The 25,772-nt window shown below is 43.2% G+C and overlaps 1 protein-coding gene and 1 long non-coding RNA gene across 5 annotated transcripts in view; one reads left to right on the top strand and one right to left on the bottom strand.

Annotated features, from left to right (window-relative positions):
• Positions 1-25,772, top strand: part of TMEM132D (transmembrane protein 132D) — a 260,700-nt gene extending 234,928 nt beyond the window's left edge. For 2 of the 4 annotated variants that reach the window (XM_055700693.1, XM_055700695.1), the window contains 4 exons: positions 14,811-15,016; positions 16,160-16,433; positions 18,160-18,351; positions 21,243-24,127. In XM_055700693.1, the coding sequence (XP_055556668.1) occupies positions 14,811-15,016; positions 16,160-16,433; positions 18,160-18,351; positions 21,243-22,424 (1,854 nt within the window). In that variant the 3' untranslated portion in view covers positions 22,425-24,127. Of the gene's footprint in view, positions 1-14,810; positions 15,017-16,159; positions 16,434-18,159; positions 18,352-21,242; positions 24,128-24,558 lie in introns of those variants that run through there. The other 2 variants (XR_008730638.1, XR_008730639.1) reach the window with 2 other exon arrangements.
• On the bottom strand, positions 236-15,618 carry LOC114017793 (uncharacterized). The gene is made up of 3 exons (XR_003563049.2): positions 14,892-15,618; positions 14,032-14,142; positions 236-429 (listed from the first exon to the last, which is right to left on the bottom strand). It is a non-coding gene; the product is annotated as an uncharacterized LOC114017793 (long non-coding RNA).

Raw genomic sequence — 25,772 nt, 5'->3', positions numbered from 1 at the left:
GCATCACTCCCATGCTGTTGCCAGCTTTGGCCTTGTGTACCTGTGCAAGTGTGCACGTGTATACATACATGCGCAACCCCCTTGCTTCATTGCTGTTTCCCTGTTAGAAGGAAACCAATAGGCACTGAGGGCTTGACATCTTCCTTAAATGAGTGCAAAGAGAGTGTGTACATAGCAGAGGGGAAAAGGATAGACAGCCCTGCCTGGAGCCTTGTAGCAAGTAGCAGAGATGAGTGATTTAAAAACAAGCATATTGGGCAGTCAGACCCCCAGCCACGCCAATCTGCTGCGACGCATGCAAGCACGGTCACAGTCCGACCTCCGTGTGTCACATCTTACCGGTGTTGCGGGTGACGAGCTCACAGCCATGTGCCATTTTGCAGTCCAGCGTGGAAACTCATTTGTCTTCAGTTGTCCAGAAATAGGCAACTGGAGGAAGAGAAGGTCATGTTAGTGCATCGAGTGAGGACAGAAATCCCCTCATTACTCAGCATCCTCGCCCACAACTCCAGTGCGGAAGGATGCTGTCTCCCATTTCAATGCAAACTTTGTAGTCACTTTTATAGCCAGCATTATTTGGAAAACATTTTCTGGAATTTCAGCCTGTCCGTGTTGGCTGATGCCAGCTTTCGACTGGTACTTCTGTATTATGGCTGCTGCTCTGCTGTTGGAGCTCAATCCTGCTTAGATATGCTTCTCTGAAAGTGCTTTTTGGCTTAAAAAGGTGTGGGTCTCTGAGAAATTGTTCATGCTTTGCTGTTGGATTATTTTTCTCCAGTCATTGCAAGGTGTTGGCCAGCTTTCCAGAGCATGGCATGCATGCATGCATGAGTATATGCACATTGCAACAGCTTTCTCCTTTTTTTTTCTAAGTGGTAATGTTGGGTATCTGAATATTTGCCAGAGGAATAGAACTAGACTTTGCCTGTGCAAACTCAGTATCAGAAAGAGGACTGAATCTTTAAGACTCTTTGAAGTCATACTATTACCAAGATGAAAATCTCTTTTTCCTTGTAGCTTTAACTTCCAAAGCCTGCCATTGCTACACATATTTAATCTTCTTTACCCTGTGTTGGAGTGACTGAAATGCAATGCCCTTGCTCAGGATGGTGTCTTAAGTTACACAAGTAATTTCATCAGCATTTGGTCATTGTTCTATTAAGTACCATCTGAGACATGGCTTAACTCAAGGAGTTTCCTGCAGATCTGTACTTGTGGGACACTGAAGTCTGAGAGCACCAAAGAGTTCAAAATCCTCTCCTTTCATCTTGGCATTCTCTTCTCGCTGCAGGGTCTTTTCATTCACTTCTCCTGTGTGGCTCTTGCCTCCTTTAAGTCTGTGGAGGTCTGGTCTCACACTTGGCGTAGGTCAGGTCAGTTCTCAGTGGTGTCCCTAATTAAAATTCATGTATAACCCAGGACTCTTTAGGAAGAAATTAGAAGAGCAGTACACTTCTTGTTTGAGGGTGGAAACACTAGCCCTTTAGGGTAGGATGATTAGAGCTGACCAGAGTCAAAGAAAAGTCTGTGGTTTGGATTAAATCCTTGAGCAGAAATACTGCATCCTTAATCCTCCAGACATTAAGGTTGTCCTATGACAGGTGCTGCTATTGTCTCCACTTAATGGATGGAAAATGGCAATACTAAAGATGGGCTCCTTGAGTAGCCAATCCAGTCTGTTGCTGGAGGGCTAGAGACGTGCCGTGCCTGTGATGTCTGTGGCATGCTGTCACCTATGGCACTGAAAAGGCCAAGCTAGTGAGTCTGCCCAGTACTGTACTCTATGGAGGAAGGTATGGAGCTAATTACATGGGCACAGCACTGTGCATGCATAACTATTGCTTTTAGTGCTCAGCTGGTTAGATATGTTGTAAATCTCCATTGATCTCCCAGCTTGAGGGTTGGCGTGCCCATCGTCAGCCCAGGTGCACGTTGCAGACATGCAATTGGGAAGGCTTGGCGCAGGAGCCCACATAAGCAGGTCTTCCAAATTCCATGTGACTGCCTTCACCACTCTCCTGTCTTCCCTCCTTTCTGGCTGTTTATTGTCAAGAATATAGGCCAAACTTTATAATCCGCTTGCAAATGTCAAAGTGTCATTTCTGAGTCTTCGATAACCACCTGTCGCTGCAGCACGAGCTGCATAATTAGAACTGACAATCCCAGTCTAAAGATTTCTTGGAAGCTGGAAAAATGAGAATGTTGTCAAAAAAGTAGAAATGCTTCCAGTCTGCAGTGCAGTGATGGAGATGAAAGATGAGTGAATCCAAGAAGGCAGAGCATATATCAGCCCAGTGCCTTTTTCTAACTAGAAGTCCAAAACAGTCTGTAAGGATTTACATTACTCTTAGAGCCTTAAAGAAAACGTATTTTAAGCTGGCTTCTCTATTTCTCTCTCTCTTTACTGGACAAATCAACACCAGGTTTCATAGCAGTCATGCTTAAAGCCACAGTAAGGGTGCTATTTTTTCCATTTTGTTCATTTTTTATTTTTTTAGTAGTTTTCCATTAAAATTATGAAAACCTTTTAAAACAGGATCTTATTTTTTCTAACAGAGAAAAATTTAATTGGAGGCAGTGTTGAATCATACTGCGTTCTCAGTTCTGAGTAGCAGATAGAGATCTCAGAATATGATTTGAATTTTTTTGTAGATGGACAGTGACTTTCAGTGGCCTTTAGCACTCATATCTCAGGGCAGAAAGTAGTCAGCTGGAGAGGTAGGGATTTCTCTTCATTAAAAGATCTATTTGTTAAAAACTCTCATCTTGGCCAACACTGGGAATTGACCTAGGAGCTCAGTCTGAAGCAGGAGAGCTAAATCCCACAGCTCGCCTAGCTGTGGGATCTTACCCTGTCTGTGCAGCAGGGTGTGCGGAGGAGCTGCAATACTTACTACTCAGCACATCACGCATGCTTCACTTCCAGCCCACCTACACCCTCAAAAGCAGCATATATGTAATAGTCATTTGAATTTGCTTATGAGGTATAGCTCTCCTTTGCACTTGTACAGTATATCAAAAATGACCTGGTAAGGACAGATGAGAAATGACTGGAAGTGTGTCTCAGGATAATGAAAAGGAAAACAGGAGTTCTTTAGAAAGACAGGCTTGTTAATGTGAATGTAATATATGTGATGGCAGTGCCAAAAAAAGAAAACTTGACATAGCCGATGGAAATAATGTACTATGCAAATATGGCAGAGATTCAGACACTTCAGTCCTTATATCTGCCTATGTGGTTATGCTGCAAGGGTATCACCCAAAAAGATAAAAGGGACCATGGCTACTGAAGCCACGAGAAGCCATGAGGGTGGCAGCAGCATGCATGCCAACGGCAAAACCATGGTGCTCCCACAGGCAGTGGGGCCAAGGGGACTCCTCACTGCGAGACCAGGCTCTACCCTAGTTTTGAGTAGCAGGGTACTGTGGTAGGAGAGCCCTGGGATTTTGGGATTCCTGTCTTTGCTGGGTCACAAATGTTCTGTGAACCTTAGGCATGTGATTTGATCTCTGTGATTCAGCTCTTTATCTCAAATAGTAAATTAAAGTCGGGTTTTCTGCCTTGGTCAGATGTTGTAAGAGCGTTATGAAGGGAACATCACTGGGTGTCAAGAGTTCTCATCTCCTCTGTGACTATAAAATGCTGCTACAATATGTTAAGGAAACATTTTTAGGAGGAAGCAGTGTTTGGCTGTGGTGATTATCAAAGGTGAATAGCCTCCACATTGCAGAAACCATGCTGCACTGAGGAATAACCTGTTGCAAGGCCACAGCAAAGCAAGATGTGGGATCCTCAGTGGTGGATGCCAGTGAGAGCCCCATGTCCACTCAGCCCAAACACAGAGGGGGAATTCAGAGAGATGTTCATTTGGGAGTAACCAAGGGCTTGAGCATGTATGAAAAAAAAGTTTCCCCCATTAGGAAAGACTTAGTAAACAGTCAGTGTTGTAGTCCACCTGTGCTACCAGCACATCTCCACCTTATGAGACAGGGACAAGCCTTGGTCTCTGTGGGAGGACAAGCCCACAGCTTGCTGCAATAAAGGAGACATTTTGGGAAGCTGGGGTGCACAGATGAGAAATCTTTTTCATGCAGGTTCTTTTCTTAAAAGAACCTTTTGCTTTTGTACAGAACAAGCAGCATTCCAGTAAAATGTTTCTTTTAGCATTGATGTTCCAGCTGTATGTTTGTTGTTCTAGCAGGCAACTGGGAATGGCATGCATGCTTTCTGTGATCAGCATGTGAGGACATAAAACACATACCTGGTACATTCATTCAGATAGAGATTTGTTGCTTAATATAGTACAGACAGGTGTAAAATCAGTAAGTATTACGGGAGCCAATAGTCATATATTTGGCCATTTGTGAATGAAAGAAAACAGTGAAAAAAATTCGATGCCTTCAGCTGAACTGCATGCTGGATGGCCTGTGGAACAGAAAGGAGCTAGCAGAGATTTCTGGTTCCTATAAACAAGGGGAGTATGAAGTATAGTGGATATGTTAATTAGATGCTTCACACACCTAGTTTTACTGTCATGATAAGTATAGGCAAAATCAAAGTTACTGACTGCAGCTTAATGCTGCTGCTTGTTTAGTTTCACAGTCTGGGTCTGAAACCAACGTGCCAGTGTGCTGTTGGGAGCACTTCCAGCCCCAGCATGCTGTGAGAGCCAGGCAGCAGTAGGACTGCTCCACACCAGCGCTGCCGGTGCTCCTCCGCCAGCCCTTTTTGCATGTGGGGAGATTCAGCATCTCCTAAGATCCTTCAGCTGCCCTGGGATAATATAGGAGTTGTATGACATACTTCGTCTTCCCGTATATTTGGTCAGATTCACATTGCACGCAGTTCTGTCCCTTTTCCTCTCAGCTGCTCCCGAAGGTGGAGGTTCCCGCATACGGTATGAGCAGCCCTTAGAACAGGCTATTTCAGGCTGTGTGCATCTTGATTACCTTCCTCTCCACAGCGTTGCTTCACTGACTGGATCTGACAAAGGTAGAAGACTGACCGTCCCCTTTACAGCACGGTTTCAGTGTTTAGTCCATCTGATTTGTCACATTCTTCATTGGCTCTGCTTCACTTGGAAGTCAGATATTTATTACCCAGAGAAAAACAAGCAGCCTTTTCTCCTTTCTTTTCACATGCAAAGTTGTTCTATTGTCGTTACTCCTCTTTAAGCTTTACTGGAAGGAGGGGAGAAATGCCATTCTCAGTTTAGTAATAAAAAGCTTGGGGTACTGGCTATATTTATCATTCTTCTCCCCCCTTGCTTGGATGACTGCAGTGAGTGATTACAGAGTGCATGTGGTTCTCTGATCAAGAGAGAAATAGGAAGGCGTAATTTGATGTCTGCAAGAAAGTCTTGTCACATTCATTACAAACAATTGTGGCTTCTAAAATCTAAGGCATGAGGTGGTGGCTTGAGCCCAGCAGCATTCTGGCTAGTCGTCAGACAGTACTTACCTGTCTAAAGCTCTCCTACGTGACAGTGCTGACATTTCCGTGTCCCACTGATTTAGAGGAGCAGATGCCGAAGCCATGTCATCCTTTTGCCTATCCTGTGCTGACAGGATAGCTGCTCACTGAATATCAAGAGCAGCAGGTGGGCAGGAAGTTGCCACCTTCCTTTTCCAGCTGGAAAGCAGGAATTGCAGCCTAGCCAACGGCAAATGAGGGATGGCCATGGCAGCAAAAGGAGTAGATAACAGCAGGAGTGAATGAAGCCATTTGATTTCTCTGTGCATTGCCTGCTTGCCAGGGACATAGTTATTCTCTATGCCACATCCTACAGAACTGTGTCATGCCCTCAGTGTGGCCGTGATCGACTGCTGGTGCAGGTGAAAAAAGTGAAGGACTGTCCTCTATCTACATATGAATTTTAATCAACAGAAGGTTGGTTGATACAACAGAAGGTGTAATCCCAGCACCTGAGCTTGCTCTTGTCTCTTTTAGATCAAGCTTTGCAAAATCCATGTAAAACAAGGGGATACTATCTTTGTTTTACAAATACAGCAAAGGGAGATTAAAGGCCAGATTTGTTAAGGAGATTTGGCTACAAAACTCACCTTGAGCTCAGTGGGAGTTAACACTTCAATATCCTTGAGAGTATGGATCTCAATAAATGACACATAGTCATCTATTAAGTGTGTGATGGAGTGGGGAATTAATCCCACACTTTCGGAAAGGTTGTTCTGTGCCTTTGCTTTCCTTCCTGCAAATGAGAATAGCACTATTCATTGCACTGAAGGTACTCCAGATTTCATGTGATTGGATTTTAATTGAGCGGAGTTTCATTGTGATGGTTTTGTTTTGATTTGTGGCCCCAGTTGATCACAGTTTACTGGGGAAAATTTGGCAGGCTGTATTCAGTCAGAATTTGTAGTTCTGTAAAACAGCTTCATGAAGTTATGCTAATTTACTTGGAATGTCATCTGACAGAAAAAGGAAGAAAAGGATGCTAGCAGCTTCCTGTTGTCTCAAAGAAACAGCTTGTTTTGACATTTACAAAATGAAATGTTTTGATTTTTCATTTCAAAATAACTTTTTTCTTGATGTTATGGTATTTTTACATGATGTTAATCATTTGAAATTGAAATTAAATGGAATTTCATGCCCCAAAAATGAAACCACATGTAGGTGTCTTGAAAGCCCTCATGAAGTGATGCATTCATCCCCCAGGCAGCTCTACTGCCAGTCCCATGGGAGAGGAGCCACTCAGCACTGGGAACACATCATCCCCAGGTGGCTCCTGGCTGTCCTGAGCACGGTGGCTGAGTGGGGACAAGGAAGAAGCTCTTTGCAGACTACGGGTAGCCCATAAGCAGGCACTAAGTCATAGATGAGGACAGCATGTACAGCGGCTTAGTAATGTGTCCACACGTGACAGTGTGGCAGCTGCTCTTCTCTCACTACGTCCTTGAAAAATGTATAGATTCTGTGCAAATCCCCGCATAGGGATAAATTTGACTGTTCCTAGTAGTGGAAGCAGGAGCAAAAGCAACATGAAAGGGAAAAATCCACCAAAATCTTATACACCAAATCTTGATTTAATAAACCAAAAGGTGATTCCTGAGAAGAGACTTTTAGGGGGAGAATTTATCAGTTAGTAACACCAACATGCTGCAAACATTGTGTCAGATCCATAACGTTCACTAAGGAGGTATTAAACTTGCAGCTAGGATTGGATGTTTGCCCAGAATTGTAAGTCCTCTTAAAATATGCCATTGCATATTTCACTCAGGCATATTTTTCTGAGGATAATATATTGATGTTTGCCACAAAGATGTAGAACAAACTAAGAATTATCTTAGAAATCAATTGGTATCACAGTTCTCTTAATTGATGTGCTCTGTGATGGGCTTCCGGTGGATTAGTGCAGTAAAAAACATTTTTCATTTACACAGGTCTCTGCTAATATCTGTCTGTTGCTGAACTTCCTCTGAAGCAGTGCTAGGTGTGCTTCCATCGTGACACTTTGGAGATGCCTGGCAGGAAACAAGCTCCTAAGACCCTTAGAAAGCAAGGGGGATGTTTGAGTGAAAAAGCAGATACGGTTGTGGGTTGCAGTATTTTTTGGTGTCATGCTGCAGTAGGAAAACCACAGCAGAAAAGCATGGACACTCTGAAGATGTGGGCCTTCGAAGTTCAGAGCACCCGCTGGTTTTTCTGAATCTGCAGAGTTCAGATGTGTCACCTCCTCTGAAAAAGGCACAACCTTTCTGCACAGGGCAGAGAACCAGGTGCGGAGGAATTATGAGGTATGAAGCCTTGTTTACACAGCTCATCATTTACCAACCTTGAAAGAGTTTTTTCAGACTTTGGCAGATACTTTAAGACTCACAGTCAAAATTCAAAATATCTAAAATTAAGAAGACCTTATGCAGTGTAAATCCCCCGAATGGAGAAAGCTGACAAGGTGATGCTAGATTTAAAATCTGACTGGAATCCAGTCGCTAAGGTTCAAGCCAAGTCATTCTTCTTCCAGCAGGTGTGGAGCAGCCCAGCTTGGGATATTTACCCTGCTGAAAGTGTAAGTCCCTGAGTAACTGAGGAACAGGAAGAGCATCCCTGAACTTGATGTGATAGCCATTTGCCTTTACTGTTTCTTTCTGGGAAAATAAAATAAATAAATCTTTCTCTGCCACACAGGAGGTGCTTTAATTATTTCTCAAGAGCAGCTGTTCAGTGGTTGTTCCTAATTCCAGAAGCATCCAGAGTGGTTAACACATCAGTTGCTGTCATCAGATCTGAGGATGGCGATTTCTTAACCTCAGGGTCCTCAGAGAATCCCAGACTAGGACAGGTCCCTTCTTGAGGTGGATAGTGAGTTTAGTGGTGATCTACCCGCTGTGCTACTTCTTCATTATAGTCACTTACCTCTGCCTTCCATAATTTCAGGCAGGATTCAGTTATCACAGTAACAAATCTCACTCCAACACTTCAGGTTAAGCATGGGTGATTAAAGATGACTCCGCCTTCCCTGAGTGACTTATAAGGGACTTACAGAGCTAATAATGGCATCATCCTTATGTACCCTGATACACAGCTTGTGTTCTGGAGTCTTTTATAGCTCAAATGAGCTGCTTTTGCTTGGTTATTTTCTTCCTTATTCATTTTTAATGGTTATAAGAGACTCCTCCATTCTTATTCTGACAGTAGTGATTTAGGCAGGACTCATGAACATAACTTGCATTACTAAATATCACCATTTATGCTGGTAGACCAAGGAAAATGTGTGCAGTGCTGAATCAGAAGAGATCCCATGAGCTTGCCCAGGTGGCAGGGCTGTGTTTAAAGTGTATACTATAAATGGAGAGTGCTTGTATGGGGGAAGGATCACTTACAGGAACATGGACTGGGGACAGAGTCCTAGAGTGTTTCCGAAATACAGATGTTATGTGGAAGTATCAAAGACTTACTTTCCTAATTGACCACCCCTGAAATTTCTAAACTAGAACTGGTCCAGGTACATCTTATTTTCAAAGACTTACTAGCTGTGACTTTGTGAAAAGCAGTTTCCTGTGAGGATTTTACTGTTATCCCATGGGGATTTAATAATGGTAATGAGTTGGGGAAAGACTGTTACAGCTGTTTCTGAGAGCTAACAGTGAAATGCTGGGTACCCCTTCTGGGAGTTACAATGTACATTCCCCTTTCCCTCCCTCCTATTAGATCTTTGGATTCTTCTCAGCCCAAAGCTAACATGGATTTTATGGGACCAGAGGAATGGTCAGCCACACAAATTCTTATCTACCCTAGACAGCCTCTGCAAAAATGTAATGAGAAAAGCAGTAAGATCCTTTTAGGAAAGGGATGGGAACAGTATTCTCTGGACAACTGGATACAGGAGGTCAGTGATAGGGATCATGTGTGATTTGAGGGGGCTCTTGCTTCTTTCCATGGCTTTCCCAGGCTGGCTGAAGTCCTGCTACTACAAGGCTTTGAAGAGTCTAGTGTTTCCTTCCACAGATAGTCTGGCAAACTGTGAAATAAAGTAAGATAAATTAAGAAAAACTTAATTTCTCTTGCTTTTGATCACACCTGAAGAGCATACAGAATGTGGGGTGTTTTAACAGACAGCACTGACTTCTTTTCAAACAACACTGGCTTTTTAGGTAAATGTAAAAAAGAAGCGCCTTGGACCAGCAATGCCCCCCTCCTTTTCTGGTCAATATGTGTTTGCCAAGCAAACGGTCCTGGGTTGAAGTGGCACAGCAGCATTACCTTCACAGCTGCAAGGCTACCACCTGAGTTTTGGGCTCAGTTTTGGGGTACCCGACGTACAGAGCTGCACGTGGGGCTGAGGAATGTGTATGTACAGCATGGATTTTGTGGTAGGAAGCAGCAGTGACTTTATTCCTGTTTCTGACAGTAGGGCTAGGGCTTTGGATTAAATGCAATGATGGGCACATTTGAAATATTCCACCCTGCACATTTTGTAGCACTGATGGTTGAACTCGACATCCAGCTTGCCAGAAGCCATGTCTTTGGTATGTACCTGGCACACTTAGAAATCTCATTCCTAATTCTGCGCTGTGCTGGCAATAAGGGACGGACCTCTGACCTCAGCTGCCCTGGCACACAGATTAGATGTGCGTGCATGACGCAGAGGAAGCTGCCTTAGTTGTTCACAAATGTCAGGAAAAGGTGGAGCTGCAGGAGCTGAATGAAACACAAAGCACTTTTGTAACCTACCAAGCGCATGCCCAAAAAAGCCATTCAGACCCCAGTCCCCTCAAGAGGTAAAAGTCCGCTGTACTGAATTTCTAGAGCATCTTGTGAGCACCAAGTACAGCCTCCCTTAATTAACGTAATTCAGCTCAGCATAGTTGTGTGAAAAGCTCCAGCGACACAAAGCCCAGAAAGGTTTTAGCAAGGGAGCGCAGCACCAGAAGGGTATAATGGCGTTATAATGTCCTTGAATTACGGTGGCCACAACACAGAGAGATATATTCCAGCAGTACGTTAATAGTAAAAGAAAAACTACTCTGTCTCTCCTGAGCCCTTCCTTGTCACCTCTACTGAAAACTGGAGTTGCCATCCCTGAGATACCAAAACTCAAAGGCAGGAGGAAAGGAAAAAGAGATATGGGTGAGAGTCCCCAGATTTTGGAAAGGAAACAAATGAGGTTTCCCCCCAAACTGCCCACCTTGCTCCAGCCCCTTTGTAGTTCCTATTGCATTTTATGATGTGTTTAATAATTTTCAGAAATCTGTGTTTTGGGACCAAGCTTTTGCAACCTCATAGGTTCCTTAATACCTAACTGTCGGGTAGCTCTTGGCCGATTTAGTACAGACACTCTCTTCCGTTTGCAGACTCCTGCACACACATCTGAGGGTATGTGCAGTCACTCCATTCATGCATTTAATAAACTGGGAACCGCAGCCATTTCTGTTGTATGTGGCGAGGCGTGTAAAGCAAGAACAGTAGTACAGGAAGGAGGGTTGGTAGTTAAAGGCTGTTTATAAGAATTAACGCTAAAGAAAAGGAGCTGCTTGACAGACTGAGGAATTGAAATCCGTTACAGATTGAAAAGGAGACATGGGCTCAGAACAGGCAGTGGCAGCAGAAGCTCCTCTGTGCTGCCCCCACCAATGTTAACAGGGGGAAGCCATGCGAGGGGGTACCCGGTCACTCTCTCCGCCCCGAGGCTGCCAGCTGCTGAGCTGCATTTGATGGGTCTTTGCTCATGTGTATATTTGTCCTGCAGATGCTCAGCTGAGTCCCATCAAACTAATTTCACAAAATAGCCACTCATTTCCAACAAACAGCTTAGAGAACTAATCTCAAAAGAGGCAGAGAAGCTCAATTTTTCTTCTTTCTTGACATCTTTTTAGTCCTCCTGTGTTGGAAGATGAATGGTTCGGATGTGTCTGCAGTAACACAGGCATGCCTAATCTGCCTTTTTATTGATGACCTGTTTCTGAATGTCCTGGCCTGATTTATGAAAATGTACTGTACTTTGCACGATGTTTTGATGTTGCTTTGTTAGGACTGCATGCAAACTGCAGCAGAACAGTGATGCTTATTCATTCCAACAGTGAAGGGCTGGCTGGGAACTGAATGAGCTCATAGTTGTTGCTGTCTTCACTTACAGAAAGGGAAACGGGAGAAAGCGGGTATCCCAAGTGTAGTCATTCTTTTCCTGACCATCAGTTTGTTTTATAAATCATAATCTTGAAAGCACAAGGTCATGGTATGTATTTAATCATTCATATAGTGGGCTTTTAGGGATGGATTCTTTTTTTTTAACTCTCTGTAGTAAACCCTGATAAAGTTGGAACTGAGGTCTGTTTGCCTGCCAAATTTTCTTTCCCTTTTTATTGCTTGAGCATTAATGAATTTAAAATCTCAGAGTGTGATTCCCATCTCTTACTAGCATAATTCAGCAGTTACCCCTATTGCCTGGGAGACTCTCAGCCTTGTTCCATTCCCTGTGTGCTGAACTGCTCTTCACACACACAGAGAGTAATAAAAATAACAGCAATATCCCACCTGCGTTATCTATCTGTGCTTCAAAAGCCACTGCTCAGACAGTGAAGCCAGTAGGAGGATGTTTGGCAGGTCCCCAGCGAGAAGCCCTGTTGCAAGTGTAGAGCAGTGGGTGCGCAGGGGAGGCAAGCGAGGTCTGCTGGGGAGCCAGCCTGCAGGAGCTCAGCACTCTGCTCAGCAGAGGACACTACGGGTGGTTTGGAAACATCCTTCAACTATAACTTCAGAAATTTACCTGTTACCTTAAATCACCAGGAAGTGTTTCAGTCCTAGGTTGATCACTCAGTGGGAAGTTTGGTTGCCTGATATGTTAATTAGCAAAGATTCACAAGTATGAGGTGTTGCTAGCTGGAAGCAGAGGTGGTGAGGAAATCACATGGAAAGCTATTTACCTGGCCCCATGTGCTACTAAAGAAAATCCTTGTCTTCAGGCTGTTTGCTTGTACTTGTAGTCCAGCCTGCAGAGCACAAAGACAAGGGAAGGACCTCAGGGCCATTAGCTCCCAGGCTGAACATTTTCCTTGGAGCCACTGCAGCCTTGATCTGTTGCCTCTCAGGCAGAAGTCAGCACTTTGAGACTCTGTCCAGTTTTTCTTCTCACTGGCATCCCACAGAAAAAGAGGAAAGGTGGAAAGCAGCCGACAGAGCTTACTAACACACGGGAGAGTTGTCTGATTTGAGAACAGCACTTAAATTACAAAAATGCAACAAGGATAAGTGCAATGTCAGCAAGGAGTAGACACTTTCTGTCGCAGCACTCTCCAAACTATCAAGCTGCAACAAGGTCTTTTACCATCTCATACCAGCACACTCTTCATGCTAGCCCCTCTGGTGGCCCGGCCTCATCCAGGGCACACTCTTTGTTCTCTTGCTTCTTCCTCGGCTGCTCTCTTCATTGGCTGCCCAACCACTTAACTTAACCAGCCACAGCTGCACCTTATCTACATCGGCCAACCCGCCGCCCCTGAAGCCAGCCCACAGTTGTATATTATCAATGTTAATTAACCCAGCTTCATTCCACTACAACTTTCCACTTAGAGAAGCAAGGTACGCGTGGCGTGGGAGAAGGAGCAGATGCACCAGGCACTGCCCAAAGGTCTTCTGAGTTGCTGCTTGTCAGAATGGCTGTTAGACATTGCAGGTAGGAAGTATGATGCACTTCTCACTCTGAAAATATTATGCTCACATTGCTGTGCCTTCTGCAGGGATGCAGGAATCATGTCTGCAATCTTGCTGCTGCCTAGATGTGCTGCTCCCAGAAGGGGAATGTGCTTATGCTTCCAGCCTTTCCTATAGCCATTTCAGCAGGCTCACGTGAAGTTTTTCCCAGAGTTTTGCAGTCTCCTCTTCCTCAGCTCAGCCCAGTTTGAATCAGCATTATGATGAAGTGCATATTATATCAGTGCCACAGCCGGGACTTGTCTGTGCTCAGCTGGCTGCAGTGAGGTCCTTCCTTTGTGTTGCATACCCCCATGCTTTCAGGCCTTTTTGACAGCAACTAGGTTCTGTTGCTCTGCAGCACAATGAGATTGGATCCTGACAGGAGCTGTTAAGAACTGCTGTAAAACATGCTAACATGAGAATATCCCAAAAAATGTAATTCTGCCTGCAAATAAACTCCTTTCTTTCCTGCTGAAACCAATGGCAACTATAAGATTTTGCCCTTAAAACGGACATTGCTTACCAGAAAGATACTGCAAGAGTCATAGTAATACATTTTTGGTACGTTACCTAGGCTCAGACAAGCAAGGATGGCAATGGATTTGCTATGGATCTGTCTCTAAGGGGGGGTTGTTGTTTGAAGATAATAATATTAGGAATGCAGATTATGCTACAAAAGCTGGTGATATTTAAATACGACTTAAATTAATTTAGCATTTAAACAGAAAAGTAAACAATGGCATTGAATTCAGATGAGGATGAGACTTGGCAGGCCTGCCTGGTAATAGATTGTGAAAAGAGTTCAGGATTTTAGTAGATCATTCCTTGAGATCTTCAGAACGGTAAAGTGGTAGTTAATAAATTATTTGACATGTACTTACATATTTTAACTAGCTGTAACGAACAGGTCCTGTCAGGTCACCTGGATCCTTGCAATGGCTGCTAAATTGCTTGAGTGAGATTTAGTAACTCAGCAATACTGATGTTCAGAGCTGCAGGTAATAAATGAAGTGACATCAGGACCAGCTTGAGCAGAACATTGTGTAAGACCTTTGTGAGGCTTGCAGCAGAGATGAGGCTGTTTGGCCCCAGTGAACACCACTGGGCCTCAGTGAGCTCTTCCCTGTGATCAGTTTTTGGTTGATGTGACCACCCCAAGCCCTGGCACCTGTAATGGGACTCCTGAAGAACACTGTCCCAATTTGGGATTGACTAGATAGTTTTGTCCCCTACTCAGTTCTTCATGCAGGCAGTTACCTGTTCCTCCCTGCAGTATGTGGGGCTGCACACAGAGTAGAGAAGGATAGCAGAGTCTGACTGAGCTCTGGGAAGAAGACAAGAATGCTCTGTCGGTGCCATTATATTGGGACAATCCTATTGCTGGAGTGGGAGTGAAGGACAGAAAGAAGCTGTTCTTTTATCTTAGATTCTATTGGAAATGTTTACAGCACAAAAAGCCTGCCTGATAAAATTATGCCAAATTATACAGGCTATTAATGCCATACTAGGCACCTCTCCTGCTATTCCTAGCTGTCCCCTGAACTTGGAGCTAGTTTAAAACTTTATCCTGCCTCTTCCTCCCACTCACTTTCCCAGCATGTGGTATACTTTATAATTTGTGAAGAGGCTCATTATTTTTTTTCCTTTCTCCTTTTTTCAGGTTTCTGACAGATGTGACTATGTCTTTGTCAATGGGAAGGAAATGAAAGGCAAAGTGAATGTCATAGTTAATTTTACTTACCAGCATCTGAGTGCCCCTTTAGAAATGACAGTCTGGGTTCCTCGTCTCCCGCTGCAGATAGAGGTCTCTGACACAGAACTAAATCAGATCAAGGGGTGGAGAGTCCCCATCATCTCTAATAAGAGGTAGGTTTCATTAGAGGATGCTCATTACAGGCTGTGCACTTGCCAAAGACCGGTAAGAGCCAGCGAATCTGAACATGCTCATTTGGCCTTAATGCAATTTGGGTGTAAACTTGACGGTCGCCAGACATTTATTCAACAGACTCCTGCACTGGAATTAGGAGGGAAATGGAAACTGCAGGTTGCGTGATCCTACATTGGAAATAAATTCTCTTCTGTAGTGCTAGGGACTGAGGTGGAAAGAGCCAGTTGGTTGAGTTAGGCGGGATCAGTGATGAGGCAGCAGGAAGACATCAACAATGACTGGCCCTGGCAAGGCTGGTCATTCTCCAGCCTGGTTCACAGGTCCTGCCAGTTCATTTATTCATTGTCAGTGGTCACAATTAGTACGTAGTTGTTTTGTACCACTGTAGTGTACAGTGGCACTGCTCCAGGACACTGATGCACGACAGCTTTACAAATTCTGTCTGTGCCTATACATCAGTGGCATGTGAATGACAGGACAGAGCACAGATGTAGGCATATCTAGACTGTTTGTATCTGTTGCCAGTGTCACGAAGAACAAGAACAAACTGATAAAGTAGATACTTGCTATTCCCACCCACCATTGAAGACACCATTTATTACCAGGTGTGATTCTGTTAGTATCACAGCAAAAAGATGGGGATTTTGGTGCAGATGTGATTTCAACCTAAATGCCATACAGAAAGAGATATGCATGTGTGCAGATATGCAGACAGAGGAGATTTCCATGGCAACACAAAGAAGGTCCATAAAGAAAAAAGTCTTCAAAGAAAAGAAAAGGCCTTCAAAATAAGGACTAACGTGAAAAATAATGAGCGATATTTGGAGTGGACAATGTGGTAGAGAAGCTAGCAGGCCAGTTGGTGATTTCAGCAGCTGTTTTGGACATCTGAGCAGCCTGGGGGTCTCAGTTATGGACAAGGGAAACACGATAGAATTGGGGGAACACCACTGATTTCAGAAATGCACTGAATGGAGCAGCATCAGCAGAGCAACAGAAGGGGGCAGAGGCCCCCTTGTTCCAGTAACTATGCTGCAGACTTACATCAGCAATAGCTCTCCTGTTGCAAGCTCTCCCAGCATCAGTTTAAATTAATTTTTTTGTTCTTGGTGTTCTACCAGACCAGCCAGGGACAGTGATGATGAAGAAGAGGATGAACGTAAGGGAAGAGGCTGTACCCTTCAGTACCAACATGCAATGGTGCGAGTCCTCACACAGTTTGTGGCCGAAGCCTCAGACCCCGGTGGCCAGCTGAGCTATTTACTGGGTTCTGACTGGCAGATTGACATTACCAACCTGGTGAGTGACTTCATGCAGGTGGAGGAGCCAAGAATTGCTAAGCTGCAGGATGGACAGGTTTTGATTGGGCAGGAGCTCGGAATGACGACGATTCAGGTAGGGAAAATTAATTACTTACTCCTTTTCCTCCATTAACTCACTACCTTGGGTACTGAGGTACTCGATGAGGTGTATAGCAGCTTCTTGCATTAGCAACAGAAATTGGAGCTACAATTTTTGAATGGAGCAGAATTGCAGCAAGGACTGGAAGACACAGAAGAGATGGTTTCTTCTTCTTATCTTGTGCCCTGAAGTAACATAGATTGCAGTTTTAGGAAATTTAGTCCAACCTGTAATCTTGAAGGCTTTTTCTGATTGTTTTTGTCTAAGGCTTTTTTTTGAACCATGAGCCAGTATATGGGCTATCACAAGGCATGCAGCTGGTGAAACAGCTTGGTCTTCTCAAAGCCTACATTGACAGAGCGAAGGGTAAAGTAAAAATTAACTAGTGCTTTTTTGAGGAGCTGTTGCTGGAATCTTAAGTCCCATGGGATCAAACTCCTGCATGCCTTGCAACCTCAAGGAGCATGTTAGAAAATATAAATGTTAGGGTATATTTCAGAAGATGCACAAAGCAATAATAATAATTGGCACATACAGAATGATGTTAGAAGACTGACTGATTAGCGACAACTAAGCAACGTTCTCTAGGGGTGCAGATTTAGCTTCGTTAGTTTCAGCCAATATGGCCGCTGTATATGTGGCTGTGCCTTAGTGTTCCCGCTCTGAAGTCACTCACCTAAACCTATGCATCATCTCACTGGCAGCTTTTCACATATAGTTCTTCTTGCAGTGCAGAGAAATGATGGCCTAGGAAATGGGGTCCCAGAAGGGGGGGTGGGGGGGAAGGAAAGAAAAATAGAAGAGGGAGAGAATTAATTCAGTGATACTGTGAAGTAGAAAACGTGCTAACAAGCACTGGAACAGGACAAAAAAATCTAGCTCTCTAAACCTGCTCATCACCCTAAACTGTCAGACCATAAAATAGCCACCACACCTATGCATAACACAGGTTGTCAGGGCTGGAGAAATGGGATTTGAGATTTTTGACTTCCTGTAAGATCTATAAAGATTTTCTGAATGACTTTACAAAGCTGTGGGACTTACAGTGCTCCAACAAATGCCCACAAAACTGAGGAAATAAAAATCCAAAGAAAAAAGGTGAGAGCAAGTTAGATTTAAAGAATCCCTCGTATAAACTGGTTGAAAAATGCTTTGAACTCTATATGGATCATTAAATTCAACTTGCTTGCTAGTTAGCATTTTTGAGCAGCATATATCAGTGCACTGACCTCCATGCAATCTTTTAACCAAAACAAGTTTTCTCCGTCTACTTTGTATACAGTACCATGAGTGGTTATTATAGTACTACATTAGCCTTTCTTTTTATAGGATAAAAATAAATGCTGTTTATTCGATGGATTTTATATAAATCTACAGATCGCATTATATATATATGCTACCTAAAAATGATCATTAATAAAATAATTGCATTTCACATAAAGATTATATTTACAAATAGTTAAAACATCTGAAGCAGATGTGGTTAGCCTATCACAGAGGTGAATGGCATACCTGATCTCAACTACATTGGTAAAAGATTTTAGAAGCACCTTCTTATTGCAGAAGAATTATAAAATGTGACTAGCCTTTTTTTAATCTGCTAAGAGTAATTTCACCCATCAACATAAATATCACTTATCTGTATTACAGTGGCTTCGTGTAGCTGTTTTGCTTTGTGCTATGCAAAATGGCTGTTGCTAACTTCAGTTTTTCTTTTCAGATCTTGTCCCCCCTTTCAGATGCTATCTTGGCCGAGAAGACAGTGACAGTTCTGGATGAGAAGGTGACAATAACTGACCTGGGAGTGCAGCTGGTGACTGGATTGTCGCTTTCCCTGCAGCTTAGTCCAGGAAGCAATAAGGCCATCTTTGCTACAGCAGTAGCACAAGAGCTGCTCCAGTCTCCGAAGCAGGTATTATTGCCCACATGTATTGTGTTGTAGAAGGATACCACTCTGGTTCACGACATGTGGCCCTACCAGCTGATGGAATCAAGCGGATTTTTATTAGTAATATGCTGATAATACATTTTCTTTATGGCACTTTTTTTCTGAAGGCCACCAGGTGCCCAACAGAAAAACAGATTGCTCATAAACATGGCACTGTGTCTAAACTACTCATCAACAAATAGACATACCCCATCTGTCGTGGCTGCATCCTGTAAATAACACATGCAACCCAACGATGCATTATAACTAAGCAGCAGCAGTCCCCTTACACACACCCATCCACACACCCATCCCTTTCTGTCCCATCCAGCACCTACTACATCACAGGACATATTGCCAACTAGGTTGCCAAGTTCAGCCTACCACCACAGGTATCCAAATCAACCCTTTAAGTCTATCTGTAAAGGAGAAAGTGTTTTGCATTATGCCAAATGGTTCTTCCTTTAGTTACTTTCTGTGAGCATTTTAAGCAGTTGGGGAACATCCCTTTCATCCTGATTCATTACTAGAATATGAATCAGCATCATTGACTCATTTCCTGATTCATGATTTCATGAACCAAATCTTTCCCCCCCTCCCCCCTTATTCTTAGTCCCGTATTGAGGAACCAACAGTTACCAAGGGCTTTTGAACTTTGTCTTGTCCGCATCAGTCCCTGCTTGATATTTGTCTCTGTGTTCTGTCTACATTTGAAATTTAAACTTCTTTTTCAACCCAATCCATTAGTCTTGGTCTTACAACAAGGATGCACTGGGCTCTTCACTCTTAACCATGTGTTGAGCTGTAAAGATAAATGGTCGTGACATGCACTTTTACAAGCTGGCCAACTGTTGAGATGCTTTACTTCATCATAGGGTCCTACCCTTGGGATGCAAGATGAGAAATAATGCAGTACCACTGTCTTTATGGAGTGATAAAAATCAGGCTCCCATAGTCTTGCCGGAGTTAAGAAATCAATACCGGGCAGCAAGAAATAAGGCCAGTGAGCTAATCAATTGCTGACATGGGGAGTTAAACTATCTTGAAATCAGCCCAAAAGCTGGTGGTGCTGGCATTTAGTTCCCATGTGCTGCCCAGCACTGGCATTTCAGCATTTCAGTTCCCAGAAATGGAGTCTAGATGAGTACACCTCTCAGTGCAGGGGTACAGTCAGAACAACATTGGATCACCATTAAACCAGTGAGGAAGATGTGCACGCTCCAGCCTTAAAGGACTGATACCATTGTGAAAGGCATCTGATTCCTTCCGTTGCTTAGTACGTGATTTTTGAGCACAATCTCTATAAGCAAAGCATTGCAAAATTATTTCATGATGATGCAGGTTTAAGCAACATGGTGGGAGGGTGAGAGCTGATGACATAAATTCTATGCAGCCTTCAAGAAACATCCAAAGATTAATAAATACAAAGCCAGGGTTTATGATTGTGTCAGCAAAGTCTTAGGGCTCTGTCCTGATACAGAGGCAGAAGCAAATCTCCCATTGAAGCATGGGGAGCTTTACGGCTGTAAGGATTTCAGAATCAGGCCAGCAGATTATGCACAATACAATCCAAAAAGATGGGAGGCTTATTCTCTGTGATCTGAACAGGTGAATGACTATGTGCTAGAAACAATTTAAAAGATAATCGTATGTATTTATTCTCTGTATATATGTTGAATTAGAATGTAAATATCGTCTGTTTGAAAAACTACTTATTTAAAGAAACAAGACTTTTAGAATCACGCTTCCCACAAGTACAGTTATTAATCTGTTGGTTGGGTGTTTGTCTGTCTGTCAGGCTTTCTCTGAGAGCCGGGTGATCCCAACTCTTACCACGCAAGAGCTCGCCTTATTTTAGACAGCAAAGAATCTGCTCATCCAGCCAGGAGTCTGTCTGGTGTGGATTCTTCAGTGTCTAATATGCTGCAAAGACACCAGCAGAAACAGAGCAAGTCAGACCATCAGAAGCAGGAATTAGTTTCCAGAAGAGCAATCTGAATTTTGTCTGTAAATGATTGATGTGTGAATGCCAAGATTTTTTCAGGTAGCACAATTTTCAAGAGCCATTTGAGAGTCCTTAGAGGACATGACTTTCAGAAATGGGCAAGCACTGAAAATCTAAGAATACTTTAAAATATTTCAAGTTAGAAACCAAAAGTCAAGATTCCCAGGAATGTTGCATCATTACACACATGCAAGTACAGAATTAGTACTCAGGTGTGACCCATTTACATTCAGTAAGCTTCCATGCATTCTGAAGTATACAGTCTGCATTGCTGTGACATGAGATTAAATATTTATTATTGTCTTGCTTTTAATTGCTAACAAGCATGAAAATTACCCTGGCTGTTTCCTAAAGAAGGAACTGATTGGTTTTCTCTGGTTGTACAAAATACATATTGAAATTGAGAGACAAAAATTCAAGGACTGGTGGTATGAAGCCATGTATGGACCAACTTGCTATGGCGGGTATTTTTTAACTTGTGTTGTCTGTAACAAGAGTAGCCTTTGTATTATAATCAGTTTAGAAATCATGTTGTTGGGTTTTTTTCATTGAAGTATACAACAGTAAGTGATCTTAGTCACCAGTAATGCTTTCTGACATGCAATTTATTATGGTCCTAAAGTAGATTCTGCAGAGCCCAGGGGATACACCTCCTTTAAGGACCTTTGGGGGAACAAATCTTACTATCAGTGAGTGTTTTAAACTAGTATTTCTCTGTATCTTGGCAAGATACTAATTTTATTGCTCTCCCTTTTTATTTCTTTTCTGGTTATAAATGGTATATGGATCTCGTGAGGAGAATGGAGTAGACCAGGACAGAACATATTTCCCTCAATGTTCTTTCTGAGTGTATTTGTTTTATGTATTACAGGAAGCAGCCATGAGCTGCTGGATCCAGTTCAGTGATGGATCCGTCATGCCCCTGGATATTTTTGACTCCAAAGACTTCTCCTTGTCAGTTACATCTCTGGATGAGAAGGTGGTCTCCATTCACCATGACCCCAAGTTCAAGTGGCCTGTGATTGCTGCTGAGACAGAAGGCCAGGGGACACTGGTGAAGGTAGAGATGGTGATCAGTGAGTCATGCCAGAAATCCAAAAGAAAGAGCATCTTAGCTGTTGGAAGTGGTAGCATTAGAGTCAAGTTTGGACAGAGTGATGCTAACGCTAACATCAGTGACAGTAAACACAGGGGTGCTGGTGTCCACCTAGATAATCGTGCCAGTGACTGGCATCAAAAAAACAGTTTTCAGGAAAGACCTGGGCTAGATGGCCAGTACTACAGCTCCTCAATGGGCCTTGAGCAAGGCAAAGGAACCACCACTCAAAGGCCTATTTTAAACAAAAAAGAAGACAGAGAAAGCCTCCTGGATGACAACAGTCACCTGCAGAACATCCCAATAGACTTCACAAGTTTCCCTGCACAGGTGGATCTGCCAAGAAACAATGGAGATTTTGAAGAGAATGACCTAGTCCAGGCACCTAGGGGACTGAGCGATCTGGAGATAGGAATGTATGCTCTTCTGGGAGTCTTTTGCCTGGCAATTCTGGTCTTCCTTATCAATTGTGTCACTTTTGCTTTGAAGTACAGAAACAAACAAGCTCCCTTTGAAGAGCAAGAAGGCATGAGCCACTCTCATGACTGGGTTGGGCTAAGCAACAGGACAGAACTTCTGGAGAATCACGTGAATTTCTCAACCCAACAGGATGAACGTATCACAGCCATTGACAGAGGAGTGGACTACGAAGAGAGCAAATATCTCCTCAACACAAATGCCCCCAAAAATATTAATGGACAGTCTTTTAGGTCTACTGAGTCCACATTTACTGAAGGGAAAGAACAGAAAAGTGAACCAACTACTTCTCCTACCTCTAAGAGGAAACGGGTTAAATTCACCACCTTTACCACCATCTCCTCTAATGATGGGTGTCCAACTGTCAACTCGATCTTGATGAGTAGTGAGGATGGCATTAAATGGGTCTGCCAGGATATGGACCTGGGGGAGTGCAAAGAGCTTAAAAACTATATGGAGAGATTACATGAAAATGTGTAATGAGACACAAAAGACCTTTTTGTTTGGTTGGTTTGTTTGTTTGTTTTTCACTCACCTTCTGCCTTTAATTTCGGGTAGTGGGGCAAAACATTGTAGTGAAAACAAGAATCAGCTAGTGAATACTAACTCAATGGAGCCCCAAGAAGCCATCCAAAAGCAGCTGGGAGAGCAGAGATCCTGGACAGCTCTTAAAAGTCAAGTCTTCTCTGTGCTCAGAGTTGGAAGTGAGAGATGTGTGTGGCTTTTTGATGCATGATAACATGGAAAAAAAAACGCAACTTGGCAAAATAATATGGTTGCATTCTCTGAGCTTTCCCAGGAAATCAATAAATATAACAAACTCCAGTGCAGTTTGGATATTACAAAGTTCGCACAGCTCTACTGTTCAGTATTGCAAGGTTTAGTTAAAAGCAAAAATGGTGTCAGAATAAATAGATCCATGAAGAGAGCTTGTCACTCAATCCATAGGCAGAGAATATACCTCCAAGAACATTAATTTAAAGCTGACAAAACCCAACAGTGTGAGCAAAGAGCTCCCAGAGCTGAAAAGTCACGAGTTTCCAAAGAATCTGGAGGGGGGGGAAAGGAGTAACAGGGCTGTTGACTAACCAGCATGTTTGCCTCCCAAGCACTGAGTACAGATACATACACACAGTTAAGACTGAAACTCTCTTTTTAGGTAGATGCCAAGGTAATAAATTTTGCCAGCCAATTTTCAGTATTTCATAATTTGTAAAATAGGAGAAGATGTAATCTAGACTAAGAATATCACTCATATAAAGGAAGGTCTGTTCTGGAAAGTTTGAGAGAGCAAGCTATTTTTAAAAGTCCACTTTGATTGTCCTGTTTCAGATTTGTATTCCCAGCCATTTCCCTGGAGCAATACCCATTTGGTAACCTGAGGGCACTTACGAGCATCAGTCAACCTTGGAAGCATGTGGTTTCCTCCTTCCCTTCCATGCGCACTCGCTTCTCTACGGTGTGCTGTTGCCAAGCTCAGACACGGTTGGTACCACACTGTTACTTGCTTTACATGCTGTCAATTACCAAAGTTGGCCACTCTCTTGGGTAAGTGTAACTTGTGCTGAACTCAGACACCAACAGCACCTGCCTCTTCATCTGTCCCCTTCCCTGGGAGAAGTCAAGTTTTTCAGTTCCTTCTGCTCGTGCTTCTTTAGACCCCTACTCAACACGTTTAGAGGGCATTTGAAGGTCACAGGAATGCTGCACATTCAGCATTGAAACCTGAACAGCTAAATGCAGTAGATAACATTTTTTTTTTTGTCCCAGAGGTGATGATTATCTTTTGTTTTCCCCTGAGAAGGATGTACATACGGTAGGATTTCAGAGATTATCCTTTGAATCCGTTGTGCCCTCCAGCCCTAAAACCATGACGTTTTTTGTGAGGTCCAAAAGCAATCTCCAATGACCAGTGGCAAAGTGCCAAAGCAGTAACTAAAATCCAGCTTGTATTTCAAGTTTTCCTTTATTTTCCAGAGTGAGTCCTCACCCTTCTTTTATTAGTAAGTCTCTTTCTGTCATTGCATCTAGGTTGCTGAGTTTAATGCACACCCGCCCTCCCACAAACACTTAGATTGAATCCCTCTATATTTAGAATGTACTGTAGATTGTAAGAATGTAATATATATATTTATAAACATGCCAACTGTGAATAAAATTTGCATTTTAGTGGCTTCATCTTTTTTCCTACTCTGAACGCCTCTTCCCTTTTACTGTCTGAACGTTTATCCTAAAAGAGACTGGCAGCAATATGGAGACTTGTCCTTTGATGGAACGCTGAATTAAGGCTCAGGGCACCATCTAGTCTCAAAAGTTTTACATTGTGCAATGTTAGGGGGAGAAGGTAAAACATCAACAACATGTTATGCTACAGATGTATTTGCACCAAGTCACCCTTCCAAGATTTGAAACTATTTGCAAATAAATCCACATGCATATTTCTCTCCTGAAAGCCTGTTATATGAGTTTCTGATTTTGGAGCTGTTGGGAAGATCTGCATTTGGCTAAATGTGTTTTAAACACACTTTAAAACAGTAAGTTGGTGTGAATAAAGTGTGCCCAAAATTTTGGAGAGCAATTATTTGCACATCAGATGGTTTTTGCTTTTTTTCAGTACCTCTCATCATGGCCTGGACTACTCCTGTGCAAGCTCAAGGACAAAGTGCAACAGTAAGGACAGCTGCAGCGCAGGGCCCAGACTAGCTCTGGATGAGCGCTCAGGTGAGGGAAGCATCCTTGGTGGTGTATCAAAGCACTGCAGCCTCCCAGCAGTTTCAGCGGTGGTCTAGCCCCCTGTCTTGCCTCCAAATCTGGAGCTCTTTTGGGTGTTTTTTACACATCGCTACATTGTGTTCACAGAGTTACCCTCAGCGATGTGGAGGTCAGGGTAAAAGTGGCCAAATCTCAGCTGGCAGTCTGTGCGGATCAGATGTGTGCATGCATGAAAGATTGTCTTGCAAAAGCGTCCCTGCACGGCCAGTCTTTCTCCTTCAGAAAGAGCAGGCACAAGCCATGCTGGGAGGAGGCTGTCAGAATTGCTTTACCAGTGAGTTGCTATGGTAAACCCAGATTTCTGCATTAGCTGCCTCTGGGGAACATGAATAACTAACAGCAAGTTCATCTGGTAGCACAATCCGCCGAAATGAGCTAGGACAAAACAGCCACCAGCTACGATGCTAAGGGTACTGACATTCAGATTCATGCCTTTCTGCTTGCTCAGAGATCCCTGCTGTCTTCCACAGCTGTAGCTTGCTATTATCCATGGAGCAGGACTAATTAATAGTATGGAGTGATCTTTGTCCATAGATCTCAAAGTGCTCTGAGCCAGGTGGATTCCTTATTGACATGGAGAACACCAAGGTTAAGTGATTTGCCCAAAGTTACAGAAAATCTATGGCAAAACCTGGGCATAGAGACATCACTTCTCCCCACCCCCCCTTTAATGTTTCACATTCACTGAGCATCCTGAGCTCTAGCTCAAGGAGAAGCCAGAGTGGATTGTGGCCATCTGTATGCAAGCAAACACTCTTAGCTAATCTCCTAGTAGCACAATAAATCAACTTCCTATAGAAATTTTTTTAATGTATCTGTTGGGGTGTGGGTATGTTCACTTTTTTCACAGTGCAAGGCCCATATTTTTGAGTGAGTTTCTGCATCATGGAGTATCTCGGGAGGGAAAGATTGTGTTTCAGGCAATCAGATGAGATGCCCATTTGGCACTTGAAGGGGGCTACATTCTGTTCCCCTTCATAAAAGCAGTGATGGTGTTTAGATGCTGCATGTGTATAACTTTTTGCTGCGGCTCCCATTGGCAATCTCTTGAGCCTG

Source organism: Falco cherrug, chromosome 1 (genome assembly GCF_023634085.1).
Source record: "Falco cherrug isolate bFalChe1 chromosome 1, bFalChe1.pri, whole genome shotgun sequence".
Classification (NCBI taxonomy): Eukaryota; Metazoa; Chordata; class Aves; order Falconiformes; family Falconidae; genus Falco; species Falco cherrug.
The sequence above is the reverse complement of the archived record's forward strand: the minus strand, read 5'-3'. Positions and strand labels throughout refer to the sequence as shown.